At 46.2% G+C, this 16,120-nt stretch overlaps 1 protein-coding gene and 1 long non-coding RNA gene across 10 annotated transcripts; one reads left to right on the top strand and one right to left on the bottom strand.

The window, feature by feature from the left end:
• Positions 1–623: 623 nt before the first annotated feature.
• Positions 624–10,170, top strand: LOC105563685. 2 transcript variants are annotated; one of them, XR_001009057.1, is made up of 10 exons: positions 624–786; positions 1,109–1,195; positions 2,601–2,661; positions 3,306–3,369; positions 3,588–3,681; positions 3,859–3,926; positions 4,119–4,170; positions 4,450–4,561; positions 9,484–9,589; positions 9,663–10,170. It is a non-coding gene; the product is annotated as an uncharacterized LOC105563685 (long non-coding RNA). The 2 variants fall into 2 exon arrangements; XR_001009058.1 differs by lacking the exons at positions 1,109–1,195; positions 9,484–9,589; positions 9,663–10,170 and having other exon boundaries at positions 645–786; positions 4,450–4,526.
• On the bottom strand, positions 4,520–13,196 carry LOC105563686 (carbohydrate sulfotransferase 6-like). 8 transcript variants are annotated; one of them, XM_012015471.1, is made up of 9 exons: positions 13,078–13,196; positions 11,025–11,349; positions 10,104–10,247; positions 9,291–9,347; positions 8,156–8,289; positions 7,850–8,085; positions 7,575–7,776; positions 7,287–7,466; positions 4,520–6,695 (listed from the first exon to the last, which is right to left on the bottom strand). In XM_012015471.1, exons 2-9 carry the CDS (start codon positions 11,064–11,066, stop codon positions 6,374–6,376), a joined length of 1,317 nt encoding a protein of 438 aa, XP_011870861.1. In that variant the 5' UTR covers positions 11,067–11,349; positions 13,078–13,196; the 3' UTR covers positions 4,520–6,373. The 8 variants fall into 8 exon arrangements, with proteins under 8 accessions (XP_011870861.1, XP_011870860.1, XP_011870862.1 ...); XM_012015470.1 differs by lacking the exon at positions 13,078–13,196 and adding an exon at positions 12,753–13,048; XM_012015472.1 differs by lacking the exon at positions 11,025–11,349 and having other exon boundaries at positions 13,078–13,194.
• Between the last annotated feature and the right edge of the window lie 2,924 nt (positions 13,197–16,120).

Raw genomic sequence — 16,120 nt, 5'->3', positions numbered from 1 at the left:
GCAAAACGTACCGCTACAACTGTAGCGGAACTTCTTCCTCTTTAACGTTGCTTTCATCTGATGAATCATCGAACAATATGTCATTCATGAGCCAATCTTCAATATATTCCATTCTATTCGTTTCAATTAATTTTGTAAACGAGGTAAACGCGACTCTTATAATTCAATTTTGAGGTTATGTACGCTAATGTATATATGGCACCGCTACAATTGTAGCGAAAAAGCTGTAGCGCTACGGTAGCAGTGTCTTGCCGGAACGCACTCAATGATTCTCGGTTCTGTCTACAATGGTCGTAGTCGTAGTCGCTCGATAAGAATTGACCAATCGCAGTCGATTATTCTTACGACTACGACCATTGGCCGCGTTCAGCAGACACAACTGTTGAGTGAGCGATCAGTATGATTGGTTAATACTTTTAGATCCAGCCAATCACGTTAAGAAATCATTGAGCGCTCACTCAACAGTTGTGTCTGCTGAACGCGGCCATTGTAGACAGAACCGAGAATCATTGTAGCGGAGGCTTTAACTGTAACTTAACTCAGTTACATTTTTTCGACAACTAGTAACTAATTTAATAGTTGACGACGCGCGTCCACCGGATTGCTTCACCTCGTATCTTTCCTCCATGGTGAGAACACGACTTTGAATTTTGTTCGCCGCTTCATGCAAATCCGCTATAACAGCCCCGCTGCGCATGCGCGCGGAAACTTTCCCGGCTTCCCGCGCGGCTAGCGTCGTTCATTTCACGGAAGGCTCTTGAGGTGGACGCGTCTCTTCTCGGCGAGGTAAGCACGAGATATTCGATCGTTCTCGAAATCCATCGGCATCCGCGTGCACACTTCACTCGAGCACCTCGCGACAAGCTTTCTGCGCACTATTCTTGTTGAATTCGACTGCCTCGATTGTATTTTTTTGATCATATCAGCGCAGAGCTTGATCGCAGGCTCTTTTCCTCTCGCCCCGACATGATGAGCATATTTTGTCTCGTTCGTATGATCATCTCTTGATTATAAGCCTTGAGTTTCTCTGATCGCGCCGGCGATCCACGCGGCGACGATCGCGCGCTTCTACTTTGTTGAGATTTTGTTCCCTCCGTTTCTCTTTAAGTGCAGGATTTGTAGAGCCGACCTCATCTTCTCTTTCCTATCGAAGAGCCGGCCGCTTGCACGCGCGCTTATCATCGCAATCGTTTTAGTGAGTATTTTGTTTCTGTTTAGCCACTCATGTTTGAGAAAGACGATTTCGATTCGTCTTGCGCCTCCACTCATTCCCGTTTGAGTTTGCTTGAATCTTTTCGATCACGTGCCGATGGACGATCTCGAGATTGCATTTGAATTTAGCTTCAAGGTTTATTCTTACATATTAAAGCTTTTCTTTTGTTCATTAATTGTGATCCAAATGCAAAGAGATCGTGTCAAAACCGTACGCAAAATTTATTGGATATACAGATTTATTTAATCTTTAATTTAAGGTTTCTCCTTTGTTGAACGCAAAGAGATCGTATCACAAAACGGAAGATTCGTTCGCGTCGCATGCCCCACGATGCTTCTGCTTTTGCCCCAACGACTAGTACCGTCACTAAAACTAATATTGCGTTTGTCTTACGACAAATTTTACAAGCTAGAAAATGTCTAGATGCTTGAGAACTTTCCTATCCTACAGTCAATAAACACGCTTAAAATTTTTGTTATAGGTACGACAAACGCAATATCAGCCTTAATCGCAAATAAAATAACGGTATTGGTCGTTGGGGGCAAAGAGGAGCACGTGGGACCTGCAAACAGACCTAGGGTGCATCCCATTTCACGCACAATGCATCATTTATCTTCGTTATTCGCTTTATTTCGTGAACCGAAGTCTTCTACCGTTAGATATGGATCACCGTTCGAAACTGCGGCCAACCTGGGAAAAAATGGAGAAATCTAATTGCATTTTGAGAGATACAATTAGATATTACATGATTGAAACATATGTGATGAGATTTTTCCATTTTTCCGTTGACTACAGTTTTGGTCTCTATCTCCGGCAATCTATCTCCAAGGGGGAAACTGCTGAGCAAAATCTTGAACACCAATGCCCACTAATGCCCAGTGGTCATTACTTAATCTTTTTATCTTTTTTTATCTGTACACCACAATGCCCTCAGCGGTTTCCCCCTCGTCTACCTCTTATGGTAAGAGACTGGTTCACAAAATAAAACATCCTGCACAAAACTTTCAATTATTAGACGCGCAAATTTGATTGATCTTATATTAAAGTCTCTCCTTTGTTCATAAATGACGACTGTTTAAACGTAAAGAGATTAATATCACAATTCAATTATTGGACTCACAAATTTATTTAAGAAGAAAATTTCTGATGCAAACGCACGGATGCTAAAAGCGCATGGTAGATTTCCTGTTTGAGATTTGATTTCTTTGCCTCTTCGATTTTTATTTCGGCCAATATGAGATTTTCTGTAAATAAATGACATGATGGAAATTTACTGCCCCAGTCTGAGAACTGTGACTGATCCAGTCTACTGATGAAATTATTAATACCTCTTTTTATGAATAAATTGTGGTGAGAATACATTTTAATACACATGTGTCTCGTTTAGGAAGATATGGAGGAGCAAACTGCTACCTGTTACAGATTTTCCCGTGAAATCAGGCGTTTGTGTAAGTGGTCTATGTTTTTATTTTAAACGTAAAAAGATCAAGGTTGGAAAAGTTACTTTATAGCAATATCTAGTTGCAGTTACAATCTAGTTGCAGTTACAGTTTATTCGCTGAAAATGTAACTAGTTACAGTTACTCAAAAAGTAACGAATCGTTACTTTGTAGTTACTTTCTCGCAATAAAAATTACTATAAAATATCAAATCTGCATTTGAATTGTCAAGTGTCGATAAAGGCCAGGCCTAATGCGATCTGCGGAGGCTCGAAATATATATAAAGTAGCTATTAATGTAACTATATATTAAATTAGTTACTAGCTATCGAAAAAATGTAACCGAGTTAAGTTACAATTACAGATAGAGAGAAAGTAACGAAGTTAAATTAGTTACCAAAAAAAGTAACTGTAACGAGTTACTTCCCAACCTTGACAAAGATCTATGTTGTTTTATAATTTGGTAACTGCAATTAGTTAATAAAGATAATTATAAATAACTATACCCTTATGATGAACACGAAACCGCTTCAGTCAATCTGAATACATTGATGAACGATTCGTGTCTGAGCAGCAGCCATTGTAATGAGCATGTATAGTAAATGTGAGATATATGAATTGCACATAAATTATAGTAGTGTATACCATTTCAGATGTTCACCTGGCGAATGGATGAAGCCAAATCTTGACCGGAACATGAGACGCAATAAGAAATATGTAAGTCTAAAACTTCTTAAACTGTTAATAGAAGAGATAATGTTATATTGTCAAAGTTCGCTTTATTGTCTGAATAAATTGACGTGATGAATAAAATGAGTTATCCCTGTCTTACAGAAAAACATGGTGAAAAAGATTTACTGATGCATAAATATGTATCATTGTGTAATTCAAATGAATATACTTTCAAAACTAAATGGAAATAATTTCTTTTTCAGAAACATGTATGGAGAATGCGCAAGGAAGGATTGAAAAATACTTGTTTATTGTCCTGAACAACGAGTATGTCAAAGTGGCGTCTTTCCGAATAAAGTAAGAATTGTTCTTTGTTTAAAAAATTTTTTTCTGATTGTATGATGATATAAATTTGACAAGCATATGTCTGAGAATCCCTTGCTGCTAAACTTTTAATCTGACAGCAAAAATGTAATTATTTTAACTTTCGTGTACAAGTGCTGTGTATAAAGAATATTTTATGTTCGATTTCAGATTGCTATCATTTTGAAGCAATAACGATGCGTGTATCGTTCGTACGTGAATCGTACAGAGGCCTGAAGGTAAATTTTGAAGAAAATAGTTAAATTATATGAGTAATGTTTAGAATACAAATGATGATACATTGTATACGCTATTCTGACTTATGCATGATTGGCACTTGCCCTCTCTGATTTTACTGCCAGCGAAATAGAGAAAAAAAAGAATTTTCTTTTCGTTTATGTTCGATCATAGGATTATTACTTTTGTTACAGATACACTATCAATGTGGCTTCGATACTTGAAGAGAACGTATCCTACATGAAGGTAATGGATCGTTGGCATTAATATATTTTATAACGTTTATGAAATTTTTTTTATTAATATTTAAATACAGGAAAATCTAATTTCAATACAGAAATTACCAAATTTGTTAGAATAGAAAACGTTCCTGACATTTGTGTTATTTTTTTTAAATGATGCTTTTAACAAATATACGCTATGATGTGTAGTGATAATTAGAAACTTACTGATGCAACGCTTAAGCGTAGCGTAAGTCGCGGCTACTGTGTTTTGTTGCTCGAAAAGTTTTGTGTTACTTTTCAGGAAAAGAAGATAGAAGATGAAAGGTGCGGGTAGGAGGAAGAGATAATAAACAGGATGAAATAAATATTCCATAGAAACATGATTCTTTTATTGGAGAACCTTTACAGCTAAGGTACAAAATGCGAAGTAATACGCGTTCCTCTTGGACTAGATACCCATTCCGCGAGAAAATAGTACGTAATAACGGCGTGAGATCGCACGAAGGTGTTGTCGCGAGTTTGCATTGGCGATCGCGTCAGTGGCTCGTCAACGCTATCGTCACGTCTCATCCGTACGTACGAGACATCACATTCATTTCGTTAATCTGCTTCATGCGGAGTGACAATGGAACAACGTAAATAATAATTAGCATTTTGGGACGTTAAGACTGTCCTCTAAAAAAAATAAAAGGGGAGGCAGAGTCGTAATATCACGTTTTACAATATTCAAACTCTGTTGTGTATAAACCTAGTGTACATTTGAAATTGATTCTACTTCGAGTGAACGCGTGGGAAGGTTTAATCGATCACACGGAGAGCTGATAACAATCTAGCGCTCGGTGCATAACACAAGGACGCGCGGAATACAATCGCGAATACATAAAATCCAACAAAATTACACTATAATACATAACGGAGAATGTGCCAGGCTGTCCTGGGATAATCAATATGTGTAAGCGTGTAAAGATTTTAAAAAAGTATTCTTATTCTAAGTCGCCAACAAACAGCTCACAGTAATAAGTTCTATTTTCTTGTATCTAAGGTGTGCAGTGCTATTACGACTGTGTCGTACTTTATAAAAATCACACGCGCTCGCGGGCAAGTTGGTCGCGTCTATATACTCGTAATAATTCGTCGTCGGCCGCATCGAAGGCCGGTGGAGTGGAAACTCGTGTTCTCTCGTCCCTGACACACGCCGCCCGACCGTTTTCTCGAACGTCGCGATGAGCAAGAGATAAGATCGAGTGTTCCGCGGCGTAAACGAGCTAATTGATATTGCGTTCGTACTTCTCTGTTTCGTGAATCACATTGAATATCGGTGGAAATGTCTTGTCGAACGGCGTAGAGATAAATTTCCTACACTGCCACTGATATTGCAAAACACGATCCTAACGTTATGAGATTCAGTTTTAGTTCACGATACATCGGTTAAAATCACTTCTGTCATTGGACACGATACATTCCTTATTAGATAAATATTCTTTGTCTCGTATATGAGTATATTTCGTAATATATTAATATTATATCATTGATTAATAGGATAAAAAATTAAATTTGGTCGTCTCTTGCTTTTAGCGATGAATTCGTATGAATCTAAAAAGGGAGGGGGTGCACTTTGTGTTCCGTGATCGATATAAAAATTTCGCCTTGCTATATGGAATATCTCTTAAAGGTGTAAAAAGACAATATAATGATACTGCGATCATTACGAATCTCTTTACAAGTTACCTATAATTACAATTAATATTAATGAATATAGTTTATACATTAGACACAAAATACCCTTCCTCTCTCTTGAAAGATTCACAATATTTAGAAACGTTTTGAATGCACTTGCAACGTTTGCATCGATATGGTTAGACATAATTTGTGTCGCACGTCAAGCTCTCAGGAATTTACCCTAACACCCTGTGTTTTAGATCGTGTTAGTTGTACGATAGAAAAATTGCGAAGGAATACTCGCCTCCGAGTCCGTCGCCGTTTAAAGAAGCAGCCTTCTTATCAGGTCTCGCACAAAGCTAAATATTCGGCGTTCCGTAAGTTTCCCTTTCGAATAAATCAACATACATTCTCGTTATACGTGGCTATCTTCCTGAGTGACCGCTAGCACCTTGTCGCTGAATATTTATATGAATTAAACGGCACTTTCGACCGCGCGCTGCCATTATTCGCTATACCGATATACTATACATCATATCTACATTGAGCATGTCGCCTGCCAGCTGTCACAACTGGAGCCGGTAATTTGTGATAGGATCGAAGTCTTTCTGGTGGGTAGAATTTAAGGCCATCACGTATCCCCACAGTCGCATGGCGGTCGCGCATACCTTCTGTATCTCGCGAACCTCCTCGAAGTCTAGGTCGGCCCGCCAGTGAAATGGCGCGACCTTGGAATTTCGGAAGGTGCTCGACACGCCGCCCATGTCGTTCTTCGTGTGCGTATCCAGGAATCTCTTCACGTTCGCGTGAAAGTTCAAACCGTAAAAATCGTAAAGCTCCTGCACGTGCTTGTAGGGGTCCACGGACAGGTCCTCGTAGCGCACCACTCTGTGCAACACGTACAAGCAGTATTGAATATTCAGTCCCACATTGACAAAATTATAATTTAACAGGTAGGCGTGACGATTTTAATAAGATAGGTTTCCCCACCCTTTTCACTTTCGATCGTCATTGAAAAAGACCACACGAGTTGGTCGAAACGTTTGACACCGTTAATTTCACATAAATAATATAAATTTGTTGTATCCGCACCTAATATCTAGTGTCTGGCTCTTGTTGTCTCCTACATTGCGTTCGTTTAATTAATGTTTGATACATAGAGCCTTAGAAAAATTATTGTTTCACTACGTAAGATTTTAATAAGATATTTGAAAATCGTACAACTTGGCGAAGCAACAGTATGATTACACGATTCATGTATAACTCAGATGATACAGTTTTGCCAGAAGCTCAATTTCCTGTATTCCTTACAATGATGGACTCCCGCCATTGTTATTTTCTTACAATAGAAATTTAATCGAGTTTCCATTGAAACGATCGAATCGATTCATCTCTATCTAAATTAGTATCAACGATTAATTCGTAGCTTTTCTCAGAAAGATGTTTGCTTAATTATAAAAATATCAATAGGTATTGTACCTGAAAGAACGTGGGTATTTTCTAGACAGTTCTACCGCCGCGCTAAAGTCCGATACCATGTCGGCGCAAAGCAGAGCCGGATCGGAGCAATCGGGTTTAGCGGGACACCATTCCCTGTGCTTTCTGGATTGCAGAACGCCTCTCGGATCACGGATGAGTAGAATTAGTCGCACACCTAGACTACAATGCAAACGAGTGCATGTTTTCACGGTACGAAGGGACGTAATGTCCAAATTGCATCTAAAAACCGTCTCGTGCTTTACGGTTGTCACATATATAATTCCTTACCCTTCTTCGGCCAAAAGATTTTCCGCTATTCGCAACCTCAACCGCACGAGCTTCATCGATTGGAACGGAAAGAGCCGGCAAAATTTAGAGACGAAACGCTGATCCCAGCAGATGCGTTTATGCGCTTGGCACTGCCGCCATAAATGCGTGTTGTGATTGAACACCCAAGGATGATAATCCTTGCCATAATCCAGGTACCGATCTATAGCAATTACGATCATACGCAATCATTAAACGTTGCGCCTTCAGATGAGTAGAAATTTGTGTGAAATTACCGAGCTCCTTGTATTCGCAATTCAGCAGAGAGATTATCCTCGTCAAGGATTCCTCGGCGAGCGGCGACTCTCGGATCTGCACGATCCCGTAGTCGAGCAGCGGCTCGTAATGATAAAAATTGGCCGGGTGCGCGTTCACCACGTCGCCGAGGAACGTGCTGCCGCTTCTCCAACTCGTCAGAATTATGTTTCTCATAGGTCTGCCGCCCTTCTCCATCACTAAATCTTCGAGTTTGCTGCAGGCAGGTAATGATTGAACGCTTTGATTTTCAAGCTCGGAAAGTTATTACCGCGCGCGTAGCTCACCTCACGTTTATCCCATATTTTCCGTTTGGGTACTCGTAGTTTTCCATTTCTCTTTTAATCGCCCTCCTTTGTTGGTCAACCACCTCCTGAATTTCGGTGATCGTGGCATTGTCCGCGGATCCCGTGATATACGCCTAGAAAGCAAATTGAGGCCAATTATTAAACAGGGAATTATTGCTCGTTACTTGTTAGCGACATTACATAAATTAATGCAGCGTTAAAAGACATTTTCTCTTTTGAAACGAGTATGCGGTACACATGTCTTAAGTAAGTAAATAAAAAGAAATTCGCGCTTGGAGACTTTAATAAAAGCAGATTTCTACAGCAGGCAGTTTTAATCACGCCACTAGTTACAATGAGGAATAAACGTCGCACGGACCAGTAGATGTTAGTTTATTTAAAGACAGTACCTATTTATGTACCTCCATCTCTCTATACGCATTAAAGAAATAGGATACATACAAGTGTGACGAGTACCGTTCACATTTCGCGGGCAAGCAGACTGGGCGTTTAAATTCACGATCCAAAAACACGGAGGGCACACGTTAATGGAAAGCCGACACACGTAAAAGCTTGTAATACAGTTATAAACAACGAGAGCAGCTGCCTCACAAAGCAACAGTATAATAAAATCAGTAAATCTTACACGGCGTCACATGCGATAGAGGGAGACTAAGTTTATCCAAACGCTAACTTTCTTCGTGAAAGAGAAAAACATAAATTTCCCCATATCACTGTCAGTTAATGACAATACAGTTAACAACGCTAAACGCGCGCGTTTTGAAGGTAACCAAGATAAATCCCGAGTCGAAATTTTGGTACTTCTAAGGATAATTTGCACCTATTTATTATTATACGTTTTGAGATATTCTACGTGCTCAACTTAGAGGAAACACCCTGTATAGTAGAATTAAAGGTTCAACATGGGCCAAAATTTCGATTCGGTATGTTGGGCGTCGAAGAAGCTGAAATGTAGGTAGGGAAAAAAAGAGAATTGTTTCGAACGACAGGAGCTAGTTCTTGCTGTGTCAACATTGCGATAAGATAAGGCACTCTAACAATAAGTGGCACTCTAAACAATCATTAATAACAAGTGGGTAGCGGATTGCGCATTCAGATCGATACACGTGCATACCTGGCTTACCGTTACCGGCTCTTGGATTTTGGTGGTCCGCGGCCTTATCTCGATATCCTATATCGAGGAAGAGAAAAAAAGCATCGACGTTTAGCGTGTCGTTGGTGCGTCTCGCGCCGTGAACGCGAATGGTATCGCTGATGATACGGTATCGTGACGGTGAAATCAATTAATTCTTCTTTCTCAATTCTAGGTAGCGTGCCGGGATTTCTTTCCCCCCCGAGGAACACGAGAGTGCGTGCGAGCGGAGCGAGGTTTACCCGTGAATGCACCTCGTCAGACTGCTGGTACATTGTCAGGTGAGTGAGGGTGAATAATTAAAGGTGCCAGTCTACGCGCGAGCATGCTGATTTCGCGATCATCATATTGCAGGTGACGTTCCTGATGAGGAACTTCTATGCCAGTGGTTCAAACGGTACGTGATCGGCCACCGTGGAGAAGGTGAATCGCAACAAGTCGCGAACGTCGATTGCCTCCCGACGGACCTGATAATCTCCGATAGAGCATATCGGCGGTTTACGAGATGTTTTATCGTTCAAGACGCAGTCGTACCTCTGACATTTTGTAAACGATAGTGAAACGATGGGCGAAAAGGAGAGAGAGAGAGAGGAAGAGGAGGGAAAGGCGAAGAGAGATGGAAACTGGGAGAAAGAGGAGTCGCGTGTCCTTAGACTCCGTTTTGCGTCGAGACAGGTGGGTGAGGAGGAAGAGCTTGAGGCAGAAAGGCTGGACTTGTTTTACCGTCCGAAATAGAGCGTGTTCTCGGCGCGATTCGATTCAGCGCGATCCCCCACCGCGGGAATTTTTACTGACCGATATGACCGGCTGCAGTCGGTGCTCGAGGTAGCTGCTGTAGCGCTGGTTGAACGCGAGGAAGAAGATGCAGACGGACGCCAGGGCTACCAGACCGTAGAAGCTCAGCCGCTTCGACATCCTTAATCCTAGAAGGCGCAGGAACTGGAAAGGACAAAAGATCGTTTATGTACATTTCCGCGGCGGGGCGATTCGAACAGGTGGGGTGCGTCGTCGACTCGAGGAGGATTCGCACGTCTCAAGCTCCTCGTGAATCTGTCGACCAAACTCCAAAGAAAACCTTCCCGGCGCCAAGTTTAATAAAGAGTAAGAGAGGATTGTATTTGAGCAAGAAAATTGGTGACGTAAAGGCGAATTCTTCTCGAGTTCTTTAGAACGGAAATGGAACGGAAAGAGAATGCGTTTCATAATTCGAAAATTCAATAGGAATTCCTCTTGGACTCTCCGTGCTGTTCGAATTGCGGTCGCAAGAGCGAGGCATTTTTGTCGAGAAAATACAATTATCTGTAAGAATGATTTATCGCGAAGAGAAAATTTCTCGGAATCGCCCGATATTTTACACGGGCGACGTATCGGCCAACGGATTTCCTACGACCGTCGCGACAACGGCGAGGGGGAAGATAAATGTCCCATGTTTTCCTTTGATCGTGAACGCGGGACTGCCCGCGGTGACCGAACGCCGGCGCGAGTAATTAAAAGAAAACGCCGCGCCGCTCATTAATTAAAATTCCGCCGCGTAATCGCGATAAGGATTGACGGTGAGGTCAATCGAATAAAAATCACGAGAGGCGCAACCGCGGGGATCTTTCCTGTCGCGCGGCCACGGCGATAAAACGGGGCCACGATAAGACACGAGCGCGACGAAACGATCGATCGCAATTAATTGCTGGGCGGCCGGGAACGGGGGCCGATTCGTCTCACCTTCCGCGAAACGAGATCCGCCGCTGGACGAGGCCTCGCCATCGCTCGCGCGTCGCTCTCTCGCCGAGATCGTGCACCGGCCGCCGTCGGACGTCGCCGCGGCGCGGCATAACAGCCGGCTTTGTCGAAGAAAAAGTCCCCTCGGAAACGATCACCGCGGGCGATCCTCGAAAGCGGAAGCCACCGTCCCGATGCGGAAGAGCCTCGCGCACTTTGCACCGCTGAATTCTAATCCTCGAGAGAGAGCTCGTAAACTTTGTATATATCGCAAGGCGACTTCTCGATGGTTCACGCGCCCACCCTGAAGACTGATCTGTAACGCGCCCTTTGCGTCCGGAAACGTTCTACTTTATGCAGGTTGTCCCATTTTAACTTGGACAGTAGAATATCTCAAAAACCAAGCCCGGCAAACAAAAATGTTTCAGATTCACAAATGTTGTATGGTTTCGAGGGGGGGGGGGGACTTGAGATGGTGTCATTAATTTGACCTCGAATAGTTGCTTGAGGATCACGTGAAGGTCACCTCCAGTTTTGTAAATCTTATTCTACTAATTAATATGAGCAACTTTTGTCTGAACATTTTTCGATTCGCCTAATACTTTTTGAGATACTAAAGAGAAAATGTATAACTGTTTCAATGTTTAGCACATGATATCTCGATAACTGTTTGTCGGAGGGAAAAGTCGTACCGGACTTTTTTTACTTTATTTTGTCTCAGGAATATGCTGTTGCGATAGTGCTCCAATTGTTGAAAATTTTTGTGTATGTTACAATACACGAAAATGTTCAATAATTGAAACACTATTTTTTACTACCGTACAAATTTTATTAATTTGCTTTTAAATGTGTCGGCCACGAAATAGAATGTTTCTGACGTGTAGGCACTTCGCAATTTAGGCTTCAGTTCGAACTGCAAACGCGCGGCTTTGCACGCCTCCTCTGGGCCCAATTCTGCCCCTTGAGCCTGACCTACGATGTGCTCTCGGCACCTAGAAACATTCTATTTTATATAAACGAGTCGAAACGCTCAAAAATATTGTCAATGTACAACTGTACAGTGTACGATACGCGCTTTATCCACTTGCGCAAATTTTTTAGACGCATTTGTTGACTGCAAAATAGAATGTTTCTAGACGCAAAGAGCACCTAGTGGATTAGACTTTACACTATAGTAAAAATACTGAAAGTGAGCAGCTTTGTCGCCTTCTCACCGTCCCCTTAGGAGACAAAGCCGCTCACTTTTAGCATTTTCACTACATTGTAAGATACAGACGCTTTCGTGCGGGAATTCAATTAGCGTGGAACTTTTTAAATGTTTTTTCCCGTATCGGACTACGGATTGGGATTGCGATTAGATTGAAATTTGACCAATCAGAGTGAGTCACTTGAGAGTAGCAAACTTCACTCCGAGTGGTCAAAGTTCAATCTAATCTCAATCTCGTAGTCTGACGCAGGCTTTAGAATTCCTTAAACAGCGAGCGTTTGTTTGACAAAATTTCCGAATTTACGGACAAGCGATCCTTAAATTTGATTCCGCGAAAAGTTCCGCCGCACACGCACACGCGGTCCCGTTGTCGTCTTCACGTTGCGCGCGTACGCGAATTCTCTGAAGTTGTCCGAGATCGCGCCGGTTCACTCTCGCGGCGTTCGGCGGAGTAGCGCGAGGACGACAGGCAGGACCGCGCGGGATCGCACGTGCGACCGTGCGCGACGCCGCACGCTCCGGACCTTAGCGAACGGTAGGAAGAAAACTACGACGGCGACGACGACAGTGGCTGCCTGCGTGGTCGTTTCGAAGCGAGCGCGTGCGAGCCGCGACCGCGCGTTCGTCCCCGTCGGCTGCACTCACTCGCGGCCGAGTGCGGCTGGCCGCGCTTCTGCATTCCGTTCCGCGGTGATTACGCGCGGCGATAAGCATCGGCCGCGAATTCGTGAGCGTCGACGGGGCAGGGGCGGAGGAGGAGGAGGAAGAGGAGGAAAAGGAGGTGGCGGCCACGCTTCTCGTCGCGTACACCAACGGAATTCTCTCTCTCTCTCTCTCTCTTTCTCTCACCTCGGAATCGTGCACTCGCTGCCGCACATTCGGCCAGCTCAACCGTGACGCTGGAACGACAGCGGGAGTCGCGGCGACGTGCCGCGTACCGCCCCGAGGACGCGGCGGGTAACGACGACGACGGCGACGTTCATCGCGTCGGCCAGCGACGCTCGTGGCCTACTAACGGCTCGGCACCGGACGCGCCGCGCCGCAGGCGCGCGACGGAGTTAACGGCCAGGCGGACGGCGACGACGGCGTACGGACGCCGTATTGCGGGCTCGTGCCAGGCCACAGGCGCCGCGCCGTGCAGGCGCACCGCGCAGTACCTAGCACCGCGATAACGCCACTGTGTCACGAGATTCGCCCAGGTGCGGCTGCACCCTCTACACTCGCCGCTCGCCGCTCTCTCTCTCTCTCTCTCTCCCTCTTTCTCTTTGCCTCTCCCTGCTCCCCGGAATGCGACATCGCGCCGTTCGGCGCGAGAGCGCGGCTGAAACGCGTGACACCCCCCCGCGACTCGGATTTCGCGCGCGGATCGTTGATTTCTCCGCTTTTTGTTATTCACGCCGCTTCCCTCCATTTCCCGTGGGTTCGGACGCGCACGGCGGTGCTGCGTCCGAAGTGCAGGAAGTGCACGGAAGGTATCAGCCGAGATGGACAGATCCAGCTGTTCGATACGAGAGAAATTTTCCCTCGACGCGGAAGCGCCGATGGCGCAGCCGAGGTTCGGTGGTTTCGACGGTTTTGATATCGATTGATAGACTTGGGGATTGCGAAGCGTTTGTAGAGGCACGTGGTACGGTCAACGAGACTCCTTTCCAAGCGTTGATAAACGGCGAAACCTTAGAGCTATATCTCTGTTTCAATCTTAATCCGAAATACATATATCTCGCGTTATTGTTCACGACTCGAGTCCCCGGCGACAAGAGTCTTTCAGTTTCAAGCTGAAGAACGAGCGAGCCCTTTCGATTCATCGTATCTACGGAATGATTCCAGTATACCCCGCGCTAACTGCGTTCCCAGTGAGAAATGATTCGTCGATCGACGCCGAAATGATGTCGAATCGACGTCAATTCGACGGTGTCGATGTCGATTCGACATCGTTTCGACATCGATCGACGAATCATTTCTCACTGGGTTTTGCAGTCGTCGTCAGTTCGTCGCTTCGACGAACGCGCGAACGTTTGGAATTTCAGACGCTTCGTTTGAAATTACACGCGCCGTTTCCCCGCCTCTTCCGCGACAAACGCTACGCGGGCTCGATTGTCGAAGTTATTCGTAGAAAAAACGTATGCGAAAATTCTGCTCTTACAGAAAAGTAGCAGGTTGATTGGCTATTCGCTTTTAACCGATCAATCGACTTGCAACTTCTCTGTCGGAGCCGAATTTTCGTATACGTTTCTCCTTCGAGTGAATTCAAGAATCGAGCCCAGCGTCGCGTTTCAGCGCGCGGGTACGCGCGCTCGGGCTCGCCCCTGCGTTTCCAACAGATTTACGGGAATTACCGACGAGGTTACCGACTCGCCGAGCGGTGCGCGCGGGCGCCGCCGCGCGGCGCCACGTGCGCCGCCGCGACGCAGCGCGGCTCGTCCGCGCTCGCGCTTCAGTCGGATGCTGACACTCGAGCGGCGCATACGTGATTCGGGGAAGTTGTCTCGCGGCGCGCGCGCGCGTACCCTTCCCCAGCGCCCCTGTCTCACTCGCTTTATCACTCACTCTCGCACACACACACACACTCTCTCTCTCTCTCTTTCTTTCTCCCCCTCACGGGAGAGACGGACATGACGCGCGAAGCGTAGCCACTTTCGTCCGGCCGAAGGAGGCGTCGAATTATCAGCCTCTTCTCTCCCGTTCGTCGCGCCGCGTTCTCGTTCTCGTCGCCGCTTTCTCGCCGACGACGTACGCACTCTCGCGAGCGTCTCTCTCCCACCTTCCCTCTCGCCCGCCCGCCCCTCGGCCCTTGCCGCCCGCCTCAGCCGGGGCGAGCCGAAAACTCGTTATGCTCCGGGTATCCCGTCTCGAACCGGTAACACCTCGCGTCTAGCGAGAGGCAGAGAGAGAGAGTGCGCGAACTTGTTCGCCGTCGTCGTCGTCGTCGCCGTCGTTCGGGGAGGCGGGAAGGATCCCTCTCTCGTGTTGGACGCGGGTGGAGGGAAAAACGCGTCCCGGCGAGATGCGCCGCACTGCTCCCCGCGCTCGCGCCGCGTGACCAGCGCGCGAGCGGAGTTCCGCGCGACGACGGGAGGACCGGAGGAGGAAGAGGATTTCGGGAAGTGCGCCGCGATCGTCGTCTCCCCGGTGCGATCCGCCACGACCACCGCCGGCCTCCGCCGGACGTCCCGACGAACGGACGGCCCTGGAGGAGGACGAGGACGAGGCGGGCGGCGGAGGAGGCGTGGAGGAAGAAGAGGAAGAAGAAGAGGAGCGTTTTCGGCCGCCGGGAGAATGCGAGGCTGAACTGCTGCCGCCGCCGCCGCCGCCGCTGCTGCTGCTGCTGCTGTTGCTGCTCCTGCTGCTACTGGTGAGTAGACTTTCTTGCGTCTTCCCCCCGCGTCTCGCCGTCGCGACGCCGCGAGCCGACGGGCGGCCGCAAAAGTGGTCCAAGGGCCGCCGGATTCCACCGACCGTTGGACGCCCCCGTCTCCCCCCGTCGCGTCTCGACTTTTCCCCGTTTGGCATCTGGCACCGGCCACGAAACGGCCCTGCGTAAGCTTGAGCGGCCGAGGGCCGCGCGCGACTCCGGGCAATCTGCGCGGCGTCGTTTAATCCCTTCGCGGCCGATTTAATTTTTCGAGGGCAACGTTTGCCCGGCGATAGAACTGCGCGCTGAATCGTCGAGTCTTTTTTTACATTCCGCGAGTGGGACTCGGTGTGTCCCCAGTGGTCGCGAAAGGGCTAATTAGATCGTAGCCCGGCCTACAATGGGCTGTTGGTCGTTAGTCAGAATCGTGGTACAACTAGTAGGTCTCCACTCTCTGCCAGGCCCTTTGATCTTTGCGGTCCCTGTCACGTGGTATTTCGCCGTACACCCGGGCAGGATTCAGCGACGTGTGCGTGTATA

This window comes from Vollenhovia emeryi, unplaced genomic scaffold (genome assembly GCF_000949405.1).
Source record: "Vollenhovia emeryi isolate VEMERY1.0 unplaced genomic scaffold, V.emery_V1.0 DF939172.1, whole genome shotgun sequence".
Classification (NCBI taxonomy): Eukaryota; Metazoa; Arthropoda; class Insecta; order Hymenoptera; family Formicidae; genus Vollenhovia; species Vollenhovia emeryi.
This window is presented reverse-complemented; position numbering and strand designations above follow the sequence as displayed.

Bases quoted from the DNA above. Each gene is read 5' to 3' on its own strand.
- LOC105563686 (XM_012015471.1), bottom strand. From the start codon at position 11,066: ATGGCGAGGCCTCGTCCAGCGGCGGATCTCGTTTCGCGGAAG. The intron at 9,348-10,103 runs GTCAGTAAAAAT...TCCTCGATATAG, and splicing joins GACTGCAGCCGGTCATATCG to GATATCGAGATAAGGCCGCG. The intron at 7,777-7,849 runs GTAATTTCACAC...TAATTGCTATAG, and splicing joins TTGCGAATACAAGGAGCTCG to ATCGGTACCTGGATTATGGC.